Below are 20,692 nucleotides of genomic sequence, written 5' to 3'. Positions count from 1 at the left end.
CTGAAAAATGTTTGTATTTGATAGATGATCAGAATCCTTCGTTACTGTTCAGAGTCCTACGTGAATGTTTAGAGTCCTGCATACTTAGAAAAAGTCTCGTTAGAGTGCAATTTTTGGTTTCATCCTTTGTTATCATCAAAATCTCAGAAATCTATTGTAGAACCAATTTTGTTCTTACATTGCAAGCTGTGATGTTCGCAACCACCCCACCAAATTGGTCTACTGTTATGCTTTGTGTTACATGAGCTTGGGCAAGCACCTTCAACAAAGCCTCCCTGTGGGCCTGGGAGTTCAATAGCATAGACAGAATAAAGATATTAAATGGTGTTTGATGCAGCTGATGCACCACTTTGTAGTCACTTCTCTTGATCAACTTCAAGAATTCAACAAAATCCTCAGATGGGATCACTTCGGGTTCTTTAGCAGGAGTTGCAACTGTAGATTCCTTGGTCGGCCCTTGAGGAGTCACGTTGAATTTTCAGGTGTATAGATTCGACCACTACGGGTCATTTTGCTCATTCCGGGAATCTTGGTGACGTCCTCACTCACAGCTTCTGTCACTTCAACGTCTACACTTCCTTCAAAAACCTTATCCACAACAGTAATCTCATATTTACAAGGTATAACCTTGGTGCTATCGTATGGAAAAGGCGTGGGCATACATATCTCAACAGGCGACGACTGACTATTCGTAGGAACCACTCCACCACTATAATATGGGATTTCAACTGGTTCAGGTAAATTGAAGCAAGGTTCAATTACCAACATATCTTCATTCTTTGTAACGCTGGATATCTGAAGTGCTCCTTTTTTCATCAAGTCTTGAATGTTGTCTCGTACCACCTGACACCCCTTTGGGTATGTGGCACACTCTTCACAATTTTCATGATTAACATTAATCAGGCCAGCTTCCACCAACTGGGCATGGAACGCTGCCAAAGGAGTCTTGACATCCTCCACCTTCTCAACCATAACACCAACAGAGACATCTTCAAGGGCGTTTACTGCAGGATCTCCATGGGAAGGAAGAGGATTGTTCTTCACATTCGGTCCCGTATCTTTAAAAGACAGGATCTTGCTGTCAATCAACTCACGAACCCTATGCTTCAAAGCATAGTAACCCTCTAGGTCATGCCCGAGGGAACCCTCATGAAAAGGATAATGTGCATTAGGGTTGTACCATGGAGGCAGACAATCAGGTGGAGGTCTCATAGGTCTGGGAACTACCAAACCCTTTTGCAATAGGGAGGGGTAAAGCTCAGTGTACGACATTGGGATTGGATTGAATGTCACCCTATCCCCTTGCCTCTTATTATGGTTCTGAGCAATTTGCCTTGGAGCTTGAGCTCTCGGCTGTTGATAGACAAGAGCTGCTGGTGCTTGTTGATAAGCTTGAGGAACTATAACACGTTGTTGAACTGGAGTTGGTCGGTAAGTTGGAGGCGCTTGATAAGCCTGAGCAGTTTGTTGATTGAAGGCGGGCGTCACAGCAGCTACGTACGGTTGCGGGGCGTACTGAATGGGATACATGGGCTGCTGATATGGGAAGGGTTGTTGAACATATTGTAGTGGTGAATATTGTTGTTGTCTCCTTCCTTGGCCGATAGACGCAACATTAGTTTCACCTTCCTTCTTTCTAGGAAACCCTCCAGAGAACTTCTTTGGAATAGCATTTGAAGTTCCAGCCACAACTGCAATTTTTCCATTTCTTAAGCCATATTCGACACGAGCCCCTATAGGAACAAGCTCGGAGAATCCTAAGGAAGTACTTCCAACCATCTTCTCATAGAATTGGGATTGGACAATGTCGATGAACAGTTCGGCCGGTTCCTTTTCGGCAAGAGTGGGTTCAACTTGAGAAGCCAGTTCCCTCAATCTCTGAGCATATTCCTTGAAGGACTCCTTGTCATGTTGGAACATGCTTTGCAACTGTTTTCTGTCAGGCGCCATGTCCATGTTGTATTTATAGTGTTTTATTAACACGTCCGACAGGTCTTAAAAACATCTGATCCTACTTTAATCCAGACTCAAATACCACTTGGAAGGAGCTCCACTCAAGCTATCTTGAAAATAGTAGATCATCAGCTTGTCGTCTTCCACGTGTGCAACCATTTTTCGGTAATACATGATGAAATGGCTTTTTGGACAAGTATGCCCCTTGTATTTGTCGAAGTCTGGAGTTTTGAATTTAGCCGGTATCACCAACCCAGATACAAGTCACATTTCTTTGGCGGCAAATCCAAAGACGTGGTCTCCTTCTAAATATCAGAACTTTTTCTCAAGGAGATGCATGTTCTCCTTTACTTCTCTGAAATCTTCAATTCTTACTTCGTCACCAACAACGATTGAGTCGACAGTCTGATACATGTGATGCTGATCTTCAAAGTGCGGAATGAGCCTAGCATAAGCAGCTGGCGGAGCAACGATATGGATGACTAGGCGTGCGTCGGTGTAAATCGGTAGTGGCACAACTTGTTGGACAGATTGCCCCATGTTGTGCACTACTTCCGCTCGAGGGACGAAGTCGTAAGGTAGCCCATATGGAGGAAGGGTTGAGGGTAACGTCCTCTAAAGTTGGACTTCCACTGCTGGGCCTGTGGTCTCTGAAATCACGGTAGCTTGCGAAACCTCAAATCTGAAAGTCAAAGCTTGTAGCATTGCCCTCATCCGGGACATGCCCCTCTTGATCTCGTCTAATTCAGCTCTAACTCGGGCACTCTCTTGCTCTTGTTCATCCATCCTTTGTCTTGCTCGGGTGTGAGTATTGTACGGGTGTTGAAGATTCAGTGTGAAACTGGAGGAAGAAAGGACGGAGTGAGACTCTATTTTGAAAATGTATGAATGCATGTATGGATGCTTCTTGTTTGCAAAACTCTTGGTTTGTTTCAGTCATTTATTTCAGAAATGCCACATCATTTGTTCGCAAATATTTAAAGTAATAAGGAAATAAAACAAAATAAAATGAATCTCAAAAGCGATTTTTTCATTAATTCATAGCAAAGTTCAAATACAAACAAAAATTCCTATGGCTTATGGGCTTTCTGAACCGTAGCAAGGTCGGTAGCCAGCCCCTCCAACATCGCCTTATAAAACTTAATGAAATTAAAGACTTGATGTGGGGTGTTCTCTGGACACATGTACCAATCAACTTCTTGCAGTTTCTCAGGTAGCTCTTGCATGATGGAATTCGCAAATCTGGATAGCCTTAGAAATTTTCCCTTCCACTCAGTGTAAAGCCCTTGGAGGTCTTGAATGATGTGCAAGTCTTCAGCCTTGGTCACCTCTATGTCCCTATAGAGGTTTCTCCAATATCAACACTCACCCAGCAACATCATATAGGCAACATCCTGATCCCCACTTTCAAGTGCCTGGATTCTAGCATTGGTTTGTTCCAACTGATAGTTCATCCGTGTGCAAACTCTTTCCGACTCTTTAATCATCAGCTTCTCGCGTTCTAGACTATCCTTGTATTTCTGAATGGTATTCTCCAGTTCACGAGTACGAATCTCAGAAATCAGTCGTGCTTCCCTTTTCATTTCAAGGTTAGATTCCAGAGTCTTGTTGAGTTTTTGAATCCGGAGTAAAGGTCTATCCAACTCCTCCTCCTTTGTCTTGAACACAGATTTAGTGCTGCAGAGTGCTTGTCCGAACTTTTCTCTCCTTGCCTCAGACTCCCTAGATCTTTTGTTGGACATTTCAAGCTCTTTGTCCTTCTTCTATTGGCCATCTTTCAAATTCCCATTCTCTACCGAGACTTGGGCGAGCTTCATCCTCAAGTCAGCATTCTCCAACTCCAGCTCCTTAATATGGGCATTAAGCTTCTCCACATCTTCAGGTAATACGGGTTCTGGCTCAGGAACCAACAGATAGATAGAAGGATCAAATGGAAAAGGGAGTTTAACCATCTGAACCCTCTCGCTCACTCAACAAGTATAAGGCTCTCGAGCGATGACGTTTCTCTTACCCAAATCCTTACCCTTTCTGATAAATTCTTGCCAAGACCTCTTGATCTGCTTCACCATGGGATGATCTGCTTCAGCACTGTGTAAGATGAAAGGCTCTAAAGCTTCAGCTTTTAGAGGGCCATTCATAGGGTAACTGTAAGACCCCAATTTTGACCCTAAGATCCCTCATGTAACTTCATCATAGGCATTAACCTTGGGATCATACCTTGGCATCCTCGTTACCCATTTTTCATTGGGTTTGTTTTGGGAGAGTTCACCAAGCACTATTTGATTCTATCATACTTGTATTTTATCATTTTACTAACCAAAATACCCAATATATGTCTTTTTATTTGCCTAACTCTTTTGTAGGAAGGGCATGATCCCATTGATTCATCAAGTTCATATCTAGGGTTTGAGACCCTCATGAACAAAGAGCACAACCATGAATTGATCCAAGAATGGTTATGAGAATCATATATGAGTCCCAATGTTCTCTACATGTCATTTTTATCAAGTTTTCTTCAAGAGTTTGAGGGTGATTTGCCTTGGAAACCCTAGTTTGACTGGGTATCTTGAGTAGCTTCTCCAACAAGCTATCTCACCAATTGGTCAAATTTCTCAAGTTACACTTCAAAATTCATCATCTTATGCATATATGATCTACCATGAACCAAGAAAGTCAAGAGAATTTGATGTTAGCAAGTTGGTTGATGGTGGTTGGCCAGATGAATTCATCTAATCAAAACTGGGTCTCCCTAGACCATATCTCCTACACTTTTCACCATATGAAAATGATTCCAAGAGAAAACTTACTCTAAATTACATTCCAAACAACTTTCATGTTGATATCTAGAGCTAATTTTGCTTGTAAAATCAATTTCTATGTTGAAACATTAAAGGTCATTTTGTCTAAACCCTAATTTGAAAGTCAACCTCCCAAGGCCATAACTTGCTCAATTTTTATGAGATGAAATATTTCCAAGTTTCACAATCAAACTAAAGATGTCTACTTCAAATTTTATGTTTGGAGTGAGATCTAAATCAATTTTTATGAGCATGTGATATGAGGATACATTATAGGTCACTTTTGACCTATACCATTGATCAAGTGATTTTTCCAAACATCAAAAATGGATAACTCTATCATTTCAAATCCAAATGACATTAAATTGGTGACCAGTTTGAAGTTCTTTTAAACAGCTATAACTTTGATGAAGACACTTTTCTCATTCGACGCTCATATAAAGAGTTAAGCAAGGTGGAACATTGAGACATATGGCTTGACACTTAGAAAAAATTTGATATGTCAAAATTTTCCAAACTTCCACCTCAAATTTCTTCATGATACAAACTCCAAATGGAAAAGTGTTGAACATGAAAGTTATTCCTCTCAGTCTCACCTTTTTAAAGAGCTCAAACTCATCCAATTTGGACAAGGAATGCATAGGTTGCGCATGACATGAACATGGTGTCATCACTTGGCAAGGATCAAACTTCAAATCTTCATGTACACTTGCCTTGCAATCCAAGTTGAATTCAGACTATGTCACACTCATTTGTAGACTTATGGCAATCATTTTATGGGCCTATGGGCACCCATGCACCCATGCATCATCAATACCAAATTTGGAAAGTGGATTTCAAGTGTTCAAAAAGCAATGGTTTCAGCTATAAATAGAGCCTCACATGCTCAGCATTTCAAACACATTCGCGCCAGCTTTGATCCCCTACCTCTAACCCTCACATTACAAAGGATAATCCTGAAAAATTCACTTGAATTTAAGTTTGAATTTCCATTGTTTTGAAATTCAAAACTCCAGGGATCCACAACCTTTTGAGCATTTAATCCTTCTTCTGCACGCATTTGGAGTGAGATCAAGCACGACCAAAAGCAAGATCAGTTGAATCTAGACCTCCATTAAAGGTATTTTCCATAAATTTTGATCTCTTCAATTCTCTCTAATTCTTGCAGACCAATGTAGGCAAGAAGATTGAGTTGCTTAGAGGCCAAATCGAAGCAACTCAATTCATGTACCTCAAATTTCAAGTCCATGTATCTCTCAATATACTTGGAGTTAGAGTCAATTGAGGCTAGATTCAAACTCAGTGCCATTTTTACTTTGAATTCATGTCCTTGTTTTTAATTTTGGTGATGGTTATGACTAAACCAGTCCGGTGAGGTTCGCCGGAGAAGACAATCGGCCCTTGGCCGTCAGTGGTGTGCTGGATGGTTCTGAGCCATAGGATCCTTTTAAAATGATCTAATCATGAGCGTTCTTTCTGAATACCAACTGTGGGGCGCGCTGACTTAAGTGCACGGTGGAACGTGTGTTTTGATCCACTTGAGTTGCCACCTCAATTAATGAGGGAGATCAAGTGGTCCACCTTTTTTCTAATATTTTAATTTTCATTTTAATTGCTTTCTTTTCAATAAGTCATATTAAATTTAATATTGATCCAAAAAATATGGGACTTTCACCAAAAAAATTCAAATATTTTTCTCTTTCATATTCTGAATTAAAATCATTTTTTGGATCATTATTAATATTTTTTTGAATTAATTGATTTTGTATTTGTTTTTAATTGTTTAAAAATATTTTTAATTGTCCAAAAATTATGAAATTTTTTCTCCAAGGTCCTTTGACCTTGTTTGACCTATGTTAAATCTCATGGCCATTTCTTTGGTGTTTTGATGAGATTTTAGGAATTGGACAAACCATATTTAATTTAAATGCACTATTTTAGTATTTTTAATTTGAATAAATGCCAAAAAAAATTGTTGACCAATTGTGATGACTTGTTTATGTTTTACTCTTGTTGTTGGGCCTTGGTCAAGGTTGATTTGACTTTGTCAAATTAATATCATTGGATTCAGGGGATTGATGGAATGTACATTCCATCTCCCAAAATGAATGGATGATATTAATTTGGTAAAGGTTCTCCTTTGACCAATTTGTGTTTTGATCCATCCCCCTCCCATTTCATCTTATTCCCTTTCTTCATTCATTCATTCCATTTGGCCTATGATATCTCAAAATCCTAAGGCTAGTTGATTGAAAAATTGACATGAGTATGGATGAGATTAGGCCACCCCTTTTGCATATTCTCTTTGTGTGTGTGGTATGTTTCATGAGCATAGTCCATTATATTATGTCTCTAATATGCATTAACACCAAAAAAAAATTGCCTGACCTCAAATAGTTATGACTTCTACATAAGTCCAATTACGATTGCTTAACATAGTGCTAAATTTGTGATATAAAAAGGCATAAGCATTCTAGTTAGTGAGATTGTAAGTCTCCCCTCTTTCATGGTATTGTGTGGAAACTTGGCCTTTTTTCCTTCCTTTGGAAGATGTCTTGGTTCAAGGATCCATGCTTGTGATAAGTGGGTTGAGTGTTCTCCAAAGAATGACTTCAATTAAAATGCAAAAGCCAAGAAATACTAACTTCTAACCTATTAACTACTAACTTTTAATTTCAAGCCTTTACTTTAATGCAATTTACTTTTAGCATTTTATTTCATTTGCCATTGCTCATATCATTCTAATTGTTTATGTTAATGCAATTTTCACTTTGTCCACTTGAACCATATTGTGTGATATATTTTGTTTGTATACTTTGTTTACTTGTGTGGTCTTTGACCATTAATGTACATAATAACAACAAAAAAACCTAAAAACTTTTGTGTGGACTATTGGATTCATCTTGGACAAATGGACTTAGAACCTAGGCAACTTTCCTATGCTAAAGGACTTGGCCAATTCCAACTTGTTGAAGTACCAAGTGCTTGCAATTTGAAACTTCATCTGATACATCATTCAAGATCCCTCTAAAAGTTCATCTGCAACATGATCATTGTGAAGCTGTCATTTTGAACCTGTGACTTGTGGAATTCATCTATTACATGGGCTATTTTGAATAAGATCATGCAATGGATAAGCTTGGATGTGGCCATCTTTATTTGATGCCTTGCTCTTCAAGATAATATAACTGTGCATTTGTGTGTTGCTTGATTCTAAAAAAGTCTAAGGGAATTTTGGGTTTCTAGTGACATTCTTGTCTATTGGATTGCTACCCATTTGGTTAAATCTTTTCAACTCTAAACTTTTAATTTTTGTACATAGGGTAGTCTCTTCATCTTCTCCCCATTTATTTCATTTCAAAATCTCTCCCTCCATTTTTCAAAATCTTCTTTGTGTGAATTATTTTTGTTCTAAAACTTTGACCACTTGGCAAAAAGATAGAAACTTTGGCCTTATGTCATTGCATTTTCAAACTTCTTTTCTTAAATCCAACTTGTAAATAAACTTAACTATACTTGACCTAAACTTTCAAAAAGTCAAAAAGAACTAACTCATTCAAACCATTTTAGGCCTTTGTGCCTATCAAACTTAAATTTTGTTAAAAAGTAATGCATCCACTTTGAAATTTGTATCACGAACTACGAGGTTTTGATCCCTCATTTTTATGTTGGTACGTAGGCACAAGACCGAAGGCCTTGTCAAACACAAAAGTATAATTAATGAATTATTTTCTCATCCCCCCATTCTATTTATTTGTAAACATCATTTTATATCAAGTACATATGCACACAAAAAGGGCTCCCTAGGAGTACCTAGGACACTTTGGGTGATAACACCTTCCCGCTGTGTAACCAACCCCCTTACCTGTAATCTCTGACATTTTATTAGTTTTGATATGAAAACTTCTTACTTTTGGGTTTTGTTCGTACTTTTTCCCTTTTCCCTTGGAAACAATAAAAGCGCAGTGGCGACTCTTGTTATTTGATCTCTAGCTTGTCAATAGCTTGATGATCATGAATTTACCGCTACAGTAACCATGTTTCCTCAAAGATAACACGGGGTTATAGTTAATGCAACCTTTGGTTCCTATCAAAGGTACATTAGGGAAGTCTCCAATGCTGACAATAACATCCTCGGTTTCCCTATCCCTGATATACCACTTAACATGATTGGAGGTGAGGGAAGCTAACTTCTGGGAGGGCTTGAGTTCCTTTGAGACAAAAGGGCCTTCTTCGGGCATATGAGATCTAAACCAGGCATGCAGCAGCTTCCCACAACATAAAATGGTTGCTCCCTCTTCTCATGACGATCGTGGAGAGCATAGTGGAGGTCTTCCAGGAGGAGCGGTACAGGCTTACCAGAGAGGAAGATTCTCACCGCCAGGTGGTCCACAAAATGGTCAATATTTGGGAAGAGAACTATCCCATATACCAACACGGCTAACACAGCATAAAAGGCTTCCCAATTCCCATCCTTTTCCATCTTCTTAGCTTGATCTTCCAAGAACTTCCTAGAAAAACCATTGAGAGCTCCATTCACATCCCAATTGTCCACGACTTCAAAAACCTTCAAACCCAAAGCTAAAGCTACCCTCTTGGGAGGAATACCTTCATCACACTTAGGAAATGGATTATGATCCCTAAGATTCCGGCCTACAATCCTTTCAAATTCCTCCAAGGTAGGAGCCAATTGGAAGTCAGAAAACGTGAAACAACATAGAGGTGGATCATAGAATTGCGCAATAGTCACTGCGGTCATCATGTCCATCTTCTCATTTAGGATGTCCAGAATTCTTCCATAGTCTTGCACAAAGCTGTTGAGTTTAATTGGTGTTACTTTGGCACTCAACTTTTGTAGGCTAGCAAGTTCCACGTTCTTGTATTTGAATTGAAAAGTGCTTCTTCTCTCAAGATTCATTTTGCTAACAAGTTTTGGATTCCTGAAATAATGCGAAACAAACTAATAGTTTTTCTTTTTATGCGTATGCAATGAATGGATGGATGCAATAGTTTTTTTTTTGGTACAGGTTCAAAGATCTGAGGTATGGATAACTCTGATTGCTTCCCAAAACGGAGTTCTCACCGGGTATGATCTAGGGTTTTGTTACAAAGGACCCCCAGAGTCATTGATTCACAAGAATGTTTGACGCTTACGGAAAATACTTTCCGGTTGTTAACCTCATCAAGGAAATCTATTCTGGGTAAGGTTCTCGTACTGACTCTTACGAAGTATTCACCTCGGGAGTCCGCACTATGCAACCATCGACTTTGGTTCTAGATAGGGTACTCAGAGTCATGGATTCAAAAGAATGTTTGACGCTTATGGAAAATACTTTCCGGTCATCAACTCCATCTAGAGAATCTATTCTGAGCGAGGTTCTCGTACCGATTCTTACGAAGTATTCACTTCGGGAATCCATACTACACAACCATCATTCCTAGTTGGCCAAAGGTTCAATGTTCTAAAAGGTCCTTAGAGTCACGGACCCCTTTGAAATATTGAAGCTTACGAAGTATTCACCTCGGGCGATAATATTTACAAAAGGATCTACTCTAAGTGAGGTTCTCATACCGACTCTTATGAAGTATTCACCTCGGGAGTCTGTACTACTCAACCATCATCCTATCTTATGTTTTTCACTCTAGACTCGGGTGTAGAGTCTTTCCCACACGGTTTGCAATCAGAATATCCAAATACCAACAATCGCAATGGAACCAATATACAATAGATATATCAATATAACAATAAAGATAATAAAAGCAATAAAGAAAAGCCACACAATTAAACAAACAAAGGCACACAAACGTCCTAACTATGCTTGACTAACATAGGGAATAACATATCCCCAGCAACGTCTCCATTTGTCGTACCTCGGAAAAATGAGAACACGACCTAGCGAAGCGCAATCACACGCTCGCAATGATGGACTAAACAGAGTCGCCACCGAACATTATTTATTCCTAAAAAGGAAAGGGGAAATATCGATAAAACCCGAGAAAGAAATACAATGATTATGGTCGTCGCAACCAAATCAGGGTTCGGGAGTCGATTACGCAAGGGGAAGGTATTAGCACCCCTCACGTCCGTTGTACTCAACGGGAACCGTTAGGTTAGATATGCGCATTAGTGTTAGTTTAAAATGTTAGGCTTCTTGAATTATTATGTGGAAAAGAAGGAATAGAAGAGAGAAGAATGTTTTTGGATTTCCGATGAAGGACTAAACCTAAGTTTTTTATTAGTGGGCCTGACAAGATTTACAAATCATGTCCCTTACGTAGTTCTGGGTAGAAAATGTTTGTTTGTTGGTCGATTTTAGCGAAAGCTACTTTATGTCAATTGACGAAAACATTTTTGGACTACCCAAAACAAGTGGAGAAACATTTCCTTGCATTGTTTTGAAACAAAGTACCTTTCGTTTAAGAAAAGGTTTGAAGGGTCAATCGCACGGCAGCGAGAAAAGATTTGATTGGTTTGACATGTTTTGTGTAATGGCGAGAACTTGGATGGGCGAGATATCCATCTTGAATCCTAGTCTCAGGAATGCATGGTATCCACCACGTTCCATTTCCATCTTATTTGCAAAAGTATTTAATAAGAATTAAGTGTTTTCTAAATTTGATTGAGAAAGAGTTTGAAGAATCCGCATTGACAAATTTGGATGATGGCGAGAGCTAAGATATGCGAGATATCCATCTCGAATCCTAATCTCAGGAGTGCATGGTATCCACCATGTTCCATTTCCATCTTTATTGAAAAGGTCTTAAATATGAGTTAAGTATTTTGAGTTTTTGATGTGAAAATGACTTGACGTTGGATCAAGCATTTGATTAGTGGTTGAGAAAGATTTGAATGAAGTGGTTTGAAAGAAAGGGAATGGGTAGAAATAGGTGGATTGAAATGGATGGATTTGAGAAAAAATACCCGACGTTGGATCGAGTTTTTATTTTTGATCTTTTTGAAATGATTGATTTTATTCTTGTATTAGTAACTGGCTAAACAGTCAAACGAATAAAGAAATAAAAAGCGATAATATTATTACATGCCATGGGAATGGGGGTACATTTGGTCGAATGGGGATTCAAGATAGTGAAATAATTAAATCGGGCCCAATCAACGCATAACCAATGCATGAGTGTAAGTGCGATATGACGGTCTCGTTGTAAGAAAGCCCAAGACTAAGCTATGTGAGGTGGACGACGATGCTTAAAGGCAATCGACTTACTGGGGTGTGGAGATGGGGAAATTACAACTAAGCACTATGCTCAAAACCGGTTTATGCATCATGTCAACATCTAATGATCATGTGCGACCAACCGAAACGCGGCGAAATTCCATTGTTATATCGATAAAATAGTCATGGATAAACAAACATGAGAGTAGTTGAATCCATAAATTAAAATCGATGCTTTGTCAATTAAATTAAATAAAAGGGGTAAACATTAAAAACAATGAGTATCGGAGAAATTATAATAAAACATGAACACGGGAGGATTAAAAAGAAATACACAAAAAGAAATTAAAATATTACAAAACCAAACATGCCACCCACGGGTATCGAACCCACCACTCAAGGGGATTTGGCACAACTTCCCCACCACCGGCCACAGACGGCCAACTATTAGGCTATCGGCGACCAAATATATAAACAAAGAAAGAAATAAAAATAAATAAATAAATAAAACTAACTAAAAGTACACAATGGGCCGTAGGAGTTATGAGAAACTAAGGCCCACGAACCTACACTATGGGCTTGGGTCGAATGAACCCCCAACAGTCTCTTGGACTGTTTGGGTTCGGGTCACATGAGACCCGCTCCAGCCTGGCCCAAACGAGGAGGCGCTGGGAATAGTAAGCAAAACCCTAGCCGCGTGGCTGTTCGGTGGAAGAACAGAGGATGCTAATGCTAACATAAGCTGGCAACATTTATGGAAAGGCTCTGGAAATGAAAATCCATAACTGCTTTTAATGGCACGTATCCAACTTCCAACAAATGGCCTTTTACTGTATTAAACATCAATTAAAAGGAATATATATATATTTTTAAAGGGAAACAAACAAATAACCATAGAAAGCGTATTCTTTCCTCAAGCAAAAGCGGACGGCCATGGAGAGAACGAAAGCAATCATACGTGAGGGAAAAACCAAAGTTAACCCAAAATACATAAACAATGATGAAGTGGGAGTCCAAAGAAACGAACGGAAAGAAGGATCCAAACCGGAATAAAAATGTCGTTTACCTATTCACAATGAGGTCACCGACGATTGAAGCGGCGATGTTGGATCGTCTTCTTCAAATGCTTTCTCTCCCGTCGATTCCTTCCAAGGGTATTCGCTCGCCGGCTTTTCTTTCAATGTCGGTTTCGTCTAAACAACGCCAAGGTGAAGTTCTTGGATCTTTTGAGGAACAAGCCGCCCCCCGTTCTCTAAACTTTCCTCATTTTCTTTTGATTTTGTTGATTTGCCATTTTTGCCGTTGAAAAATTATTAGTGTTTTCTTCATTTAGAATCCCTCTTATATATCACTAATAATTCCCTTTTTTCTTCTATTAGCTTCTTTAGAGTGGCAGAATGCATTCATACGGAAGATGCTTGGGAATTTTTTTGTCCTCTTCCAGCTTGTGATCCCTCCTTGAATTTCTTATCCTAACCCTTTATTGTTGGTAACAGGTAAATTACCGCGGTGCATTCTGCTTCATCCAAAGAAATTATGCAGTAGTGAAATTTGGTAAATGTTTTAATTAAAACATCAATTATTACAAAGCCCGCCGGGTCATGATTTAGTTGGTATGTTGATGTTGCTATGATTTTGTTATTGATTTGTCGCATGGTTCTTGTTTGACATGGTTTTCGGTTGGAATTCCCTCTAATCTAGACAAAAACATAAGCAACTTTGGTAACATAGCCAAGAAAAATGTGAGTGCAATTTGAGGGAGATAAGCTTCGAGCATTGTCTTCACAGCGGGGATATCCACAACTGGTAATAGGAATGGGAGAAGCTTCACCAAATTCTTCAGAGTCGTAAATGCATATATGAACCTGACATGATTCATGTAAAAGAATATGGCGAGTGCAACAATGAAATACACAAGGTACTGCCTCAGTTCTCTTTGAAAATACTTAATTTTCAAATCAGGCCATAATAGTTGACAGGGTTCAGGAGCATCAAAAATCGACCATATATCAACCGTTTGCGCATGTAAACTCTAAGACACAGATGCTGCAACCACCCTGTTTGAAAAAAATGATAGCATCATTTTGTTGCTTCTGGATTAGCAGTTGTTTTTGAAGCTGCATATACTACTTCAGCATGAGCAAGCTTCTTCTTATACCCTTCCATATCTTCCCAAATCGTGTTCACCTCTTTATTGTCTATTATAATCATAGATATGTAAAATGCTTCGGGATATATGGTTTTAAAATAAGAGTCACCCTGTTCCTTCCTAGTGTGACCCTCAGGAATAAGAGGGATGTCTCTCACGACAATCGCAAACTGTTCAGGCTTCATATCAGGAGACTTGAAAGCCTCAGATTGCAGAAACGAAACGTGTTTATAAGCCTTCCATAAGAGGAATAACGGAACAAATGAAATCCAATAGCAGGCGATAAAAAACGCCCACAACCTTGGACTGCTTGCCGTGATGTTTCCCATCGATAACTCGTCAAGTTAATTGAAAGTCCCTTTGCTAACGGTTTGTTTCTTTCCACCACCATCAGTTATAACAACAGGTAGAGGAAACGGTAGCAGAATAATGCGGACTACTATTAAGATACTGAATACAGTGCTGAGAAAGACAAAGTAGACAGTAGCGTCAACACCAGAGATATCAATAACATCCTGTTCAGAAGAAGAATGAGCTTCTATAATCCAAGAGAAAGGGTTTCTTGACTTATATCCAATTTCAAATGGATCCAAACCCTTAATAATCTGATTAGGATAGTACACCACATTATTTCCAAGTGTACTTTGTAAAAGATAAAACAAAATCATCAAAACCAAAAACACCAAAAAGGAAGTACCAAGAGATGTTATGAATGAAAAGAAATCCATCTAAACAATTCAACACCAACAAAAAAGTTTATCAGTTTCAACTACCTATAGTGCCTTAATTGAAAAAGAGTAACGTTGAAATTGGAATAAATGAAATTGGAATAAATGAATAGAAATAGTTAGAAATAGGAGAGATATGAAAAGGTTGGTTTTTGATTGTGTGTAGGTGAAGTAAATAGGAATGAGTGATGACCCAAGATGAGAAATGGAAAGTGAAAGAATGGTGGTGATTAAATAAGGTAAAGTGATCATTGTTGTATGTGGGATATCTTGAATATGAATCGAAAATTTTCCAATGTGAATGAAGAAATATGAATAAACATTTCGAATATGAAATGTCGAGATATGGACATGAAATAGAGGATATGAATGTGAATGCAGAAATATGAGTGAGATTTCTTTGAATCACGAATGAATGAAAAATGAATATGAATGATTGAATTAATGTAATGTTTGTATTTGGCATATAAATTCATTAGAAGTGAGTGAGGATTAGGAACACGACAATGGAATGTGAATGACCACATAAGTGACAAACTTGAACGAGGGGTGAATGGTGTCTTATGAGGGAGACAAAACATGGATTGAGTTTAGACATGAGAATAAAAGTCATGAGGTTCCACCCGATTCTATCAAATGAAAAGGGATTCGGAATCTTGCTTGACTATGGAGATTAATTATCTTAGACCGAAAGAAAAGGCAAAACCCAAAAGTTGTGGAATGGCAAGTGATAACAAGTCCACACAAAGAATGTAGGCGGGTAGCCTCATGACCAAATGAAAAGGTCATGAGAAGTAATGCAAATGAATCATTGATTGGGAGAAAGTTTCAGGGCCAAAAATCAGGGTATGACAATCACTTCCTAATCTAAGTTTTTGTGATGAACAACTTCCTGAGGAAGGCAGAAATCACAATCTGGAACTACATATATCAATCCATTGCAAGGAAGATGCGCTGTAAAATGTGTTGGTTGATAGCGGTTCTTCATTGAATGTACTCCCCAAGTCAACTCTGTCAAGATTAACGTATTAAGGCACCCCTATGAGGTACATTGATGTGATTGTCAAAGAATTTGATGGTTCTCGTAAGACTATTATTGGTGAAGTGGACCTTCCAGGGATGATAGGTCTGAGTGATTTCCAGATTACTTTTCAAGTAATGGACATCCACCCGGTCTATAGTTGCTTATTGGGAAGGCCATGGATACATGAGGCTAGAGGTGTGACATCGACTCTACACCTGAAGTTAAAATTTGTGAAGAATGGCAAGCTTGTCATTGTTGGTGGAGAGAAAGCGTTTTTGGTAAGTCACCTATCGTCTTTTTCATATGTGGAAGTTGAGGATGAGATTGGAACTTCGTTCCAAACTCTATCAATTGCTTAAGTGAACAAAGCTGGGGCACTCATTTCCTCTTTCAAAGACGCGTAGAAATTTGTTGATGATGGAAGTTCAGATCAGTGGGGCCGTATGGTAGAGGTCGCCAAGAACAAGAACATAGTCGATTTGGGATTCCAACAAGGGTCGTCTTATGTCAAAGCTGAAGATGTGCAACCTAGTTTCCGTAGCGGAGGGTTCATCCATGGTAATGAACAACACTCAGCTATGTGATCGAGGGGATGAAGATGAAGACTGCACCAATTTTATGACGCATGGAAAGGCTTGCAATAATTGGATCGTTGTTGATGTTCCTATTATCGTCCATCGCTCTAAGTAAAAGGATGTGAAGGAAGTCTAGATTGGGTCTCAACTGTGTCCAGAGGTTATGAAGGGGTTGATTGATCTTCTTCGAGAGTACTCAGATGTGTTTGCTTGGTCCTATCAAGACATGTCTGGTTTGGATTCTGAAAGTGTGGAGCATAGATTGTAGTTGAAGCCAGAATGCCCGCCAGTCAAGTAGAAGTTGAGAAGGACTTATCCTGATATGGCAATGAAGATCAAAGAAGAAGTGCAAAAGTAGATTGATGTCGGTTTCCTTGTTACTGCTGAGTATCCGCAATGGGTGGCCAATATTGTACCCATTCCTAAGAAGGATGGAAAAGCCCGTATGTGTGTTGATTATAGAGATTTGAACAAAGCTAGTCCGAAAGATGTTTTTCCCCTGCCACAGAATAAAATGTTGGGTGATAATACAACTAAGTTCAAACTCTTTTCATTTTTGGACGGATTTTCCGGTTATAATCAGATCAAGATGGCACCCGAAGATTAGTAGAAGACTACATTCATTACACCCTGGGGAACATTCTGTTAAAGAATGATGCCTTTCGGTTAAAGAATGCTGGTGCAACATGCCAGAGAGCAATGACCACTCTTTTTCATGACATCATGCATAAAGAGATTGAGGTTTATGTTGATGTCATGATTGCTAAATCCAATAATGAAGAAGAACACGTTGAGCATTTGGTGAATCTATTCCAGCGTTTGAGGAAGTAGAAACTCCGCTTGAATCCCAAGAAGTGTACTTTTGGTGTTCGCTCTGGTAAGTTGTTGGGATTTATTGTCAGCGAGAAGGGTATTGAAGTTGATCCTACCAAGGTCAAAGCAATACAAGAGATGCCTGCACCCAAAACTGAGAAGCAAGTTAGAGGTTTTCTCGACCGTTTGAATTATATCTCAAGATTTATATCGCATATGACTGCCACATGTGCACCTATATTCAAGCTTCTTCTGAATGATCAGTCTTGTGATTGGAGTATATTGCCAGAAAGCATTTGACCGTATCAAGGAGTTTCTGCTTGAGCCTCCAATTCTGTCTCCACCTATTGAAGGAATACCGTTGTGAAGGAGAATATCGTTCCAAAACGCAGCAAAATTTAATTTTTTTCCTTTAGTGATCCTTATGAATGGGCATGATCTGTAATAGAATCGTTACCTCTTGTGGTGATTGACACCTTTGACGCAGATCTACGGAGCGATCACGAACGTTGAATGGTGACAACGCCTCTACTTAGTCCACACGAACGGATTCCTTCAATCTCAGTGCTAGCTGCTACAATGAAGGCTTTGAGTGAGAGAGAGAGAGAGAGAGAGAGAGAGAGAGAGAGAGAAAGAGAAATGAAATTATAACTACATCAATGCTTTTGTAGAAGGGTTCTATTTATAGAACCACTTGTGTGGGATGCAAGCTAAAAAGCCCTCTTAAGTATATGTAGCCCATATCTTATGATATGCCAAAATCACTTAAGCATTTGGTACCTTACCATATTTCGTATTCTACTTGCAGTGTTCCTTAGTTACTATATCTCTCATCAATCCATCCTTTTGTGTGTGACCCTGTAGGTTTTCGCGACATTAGCAATTATATTAAATCACGTATTTGACATAATAAATAGTGAGCAGTATCTAGCAACACATCACTACTACACAAGACACAAAAATGTTATGTGATCTGAAAAATCCTTTTGTAATAATACTTATGTGTATAATTACCCTTTTTCCCTTATGTCTATATGGAACATAAGGCATAGACCGTGTCATCCTATTCCGGTTCAATTTTCGGCCCGTAGACATTTATCCTATTACACAGGATGGGAAAATTCCATCTAGGTCACTCATGTCCCTCAGCATGCTTCGCGGAGTACCCATCAATTGTCTTTATGGTCATCCAGTTACGGACAATGTTTGATCAACAATAAGGCACTCGACTCTATATCTAGGGTCCATAGTGGTTCCAGATCGAAGGGTGGTATACACCATTATCACCATGAGAATAACTTATGACACTTTGCATAACATTCTATATAGTATTCTCGTAGCGGGTCAATCCAGTATAAATATTACACTTAATATTCATAAATATGTTTAAGACTTGATAACTCCTTATCCGTGATCCATGAGATGTGATCATCAGTCTATATACATAATAGTCTTAATGCTTTAATGTTATCCCACTTCACAATAAAGCTCGACTACGGATACTTTAAGAATAATGTCCTTATGTTTAATGGGATCTCATGATTAAGTCACACTTGATACATTAAACGGACTAGCTATTCTAGGGACTTTATTAAACAAATATAATAAAGAAAAAGCCTTTTATTATTAATAAATAATTCGATACAAGTACCAAAAGTATTGGCCACTAGGGCTTACACCAACAATCTCTCACTAGCACTAGAGCAAATCAGGAATACCCCTAATGCCCATAGATCTAGTATGGCCATCATGTTTCTGCTGCGCAAGAGGCTTTATCTGTGGGTCAGCAATATTGTCAAGTGTAGGTACTCTGCATATTTTCACATCTCCTCTATCTATTATCTCTCGAATGAGGTGATAATTCCTAGGTATATGTTTGGATCGTTGGAGATATCTAGGCTCCTTAGGTTGTGTGATAGCACCATTGTTATCACAATAGAGATTAATGGGATCCACAATGCTGAACTTAAGGTAGCAATATACTCGGCCTCGGTTGTAGAATCAACAACGGTATCTTGCTTTGGACTTTTCCAGCTCACAGCGCCACCGTTTAAGCAAAACACATAACCTTATTGCGATCTAAAGTCATCCTTATCTGTCTGGAAGCTAGCATCGGTATAATCAATTACAACAAGCTCTTCCTGACCTCCATATATCAAGAATAAGTCCTTAGTCCTTCTCAAATACTTAAGGATATTCTTGACAGCTACCCAATGAGCATCATCGGGATCAGATTGGTACTTACTCGTTGCTCTTAAAGCATACGAGACATCTTCTTGAGTACACAACATGTCATACATGATAGATCCTATTGAAGATGCATATGGAATCTTATTCATGCGACCCCTTTCTTCCATAGTTGAAGGGGATTGTGTTTTTGATAGACACATGCCATGTTGCATCGGTATGAATCCTTTCTTGGAATCATGCATATTAAAGTGTCTCAGCATTTTTTCTATGTATGTACTCTGACTTAAACCAAGCAGTTTATATGGTCTATCTCAATAGATCCTGATTCCTGATATATAGGCTGCTTCACCTAGGTCCTTCATAGAACAACATTTCCCCAACCAAGACTTTACTTGTTGTAGGGTAGGGACATCGTTTCCAATGATTAATATATCATCTACATATAATACAAGGAAGACGATCATGCTCCCACTAACCTTCTTGTAGACACAAGGCTCATCTTCATTCTTGATGAATCCATATTGTTTTACTGTTTCATCAAAACAAAGATTCCAACTTCTGGAAGCTTGCTTCAATCCATAGATTGATCTTTGTAACATACATATCTTTTGGGCTTCTTCTGGTATGTCAAATCCTTCAGGCTATGTCATGTACACATCCTCAAGAAGATTCCCATTAAGGAAAGCAGTTTTGACATCCATCTTCCATATTTCATAATCATGATATGCAGCGATGGCAAGTAAAATCTGAACAGATTTAACCATTGCAACTGGTGAAAAGGTTTCATCATAGTCAACCCCATGAATTTGTTTATATTCTTTTGCAACCAGTCTTGCCTTATAGGTATGTACCATACCATCCATGTCAGTCTTCTTTTTGAAGACCCACTTGCATCCTATAGGGTTAACTCCTACAGGAGGCTCTATCAAGGTCCAAACTTGGTTTGTGTACATGGAATCCATTTCAGATTTCATGGCTTCTAGCCACTTCTCAAACTCGGGACCAGTTATGGCCTCTTGGTAGGTCACAGGCTCATCTTGATCCATGAGTAATACATCACCTTGATCAGTTATGAGATATCCATATCTCTCATGTAGGTGACGTATCATGCTTGACCTACGTTGGTCTTGTTCTACTTGAGTAGGTTGCTCTTCCACAACTACTTGTGTTTCCTGCTCTAATTCCTCCATAGGTGTATCAATACTTTGTGATTTTTGAATTTCTTCAAGCTCTACTTTCGTCCCACTGATTCCTTTGGAAATAAAATATTTTTCTATGAAAACTCCAGTT

The 20,692-nt window shown here is 38.8% G+C and overlaps 1 protein-coding gene and 1 pseudogene across 1 annotated transcript; both read right to left on the bottom strand.

Moving 5' to 3' along the window:
- Positions 1–465: 465 nt before the first annotated feature.
- On the bottom strand, positions 466–1,950 carry LOC127094832 (uncharacterized). The gene has a single exon (XM_051033606.1). It carries the CDS (start codon positions 1,948–1,950, stop codon positions 466–468), a length of 1,485 nt encoding a protein of 494 aa, XP_050889563.1.
- Positions 1,951–13,550: 11,600 nt separating this feature from the next.
- LOC127094831 (CSC1-like protein ERD4) lies at positions 13,551–14,800 on the bottom strand (annotated as a pseudogene).
- Between the last annotated feature and the right edge of the window lie 5,892 nt (positions 14,801–20,692).

The sequence above is a fragment of the Lathyrus oleraceus genome, chromosome 6 (genome assembly GCF_024323335.1).
Source record: "Lathyrus oleraceus cultivar Zhongwan6 chromosome 6, CAAS_Psat_ZW6_1.0, whole genome shotgun sequence".
NCBI lineage: Eukaryota > Viridiplantae > Streptophyta > Magnoliopsida > Fabales > Fabaceae > Lathyrus > Lathyrus oleraceus.
The sequence above is the reverse complement of the archived record's forward strand: the minus strand, read 5'-3'. Positions and strand labels throughout refer to the sequence as shown.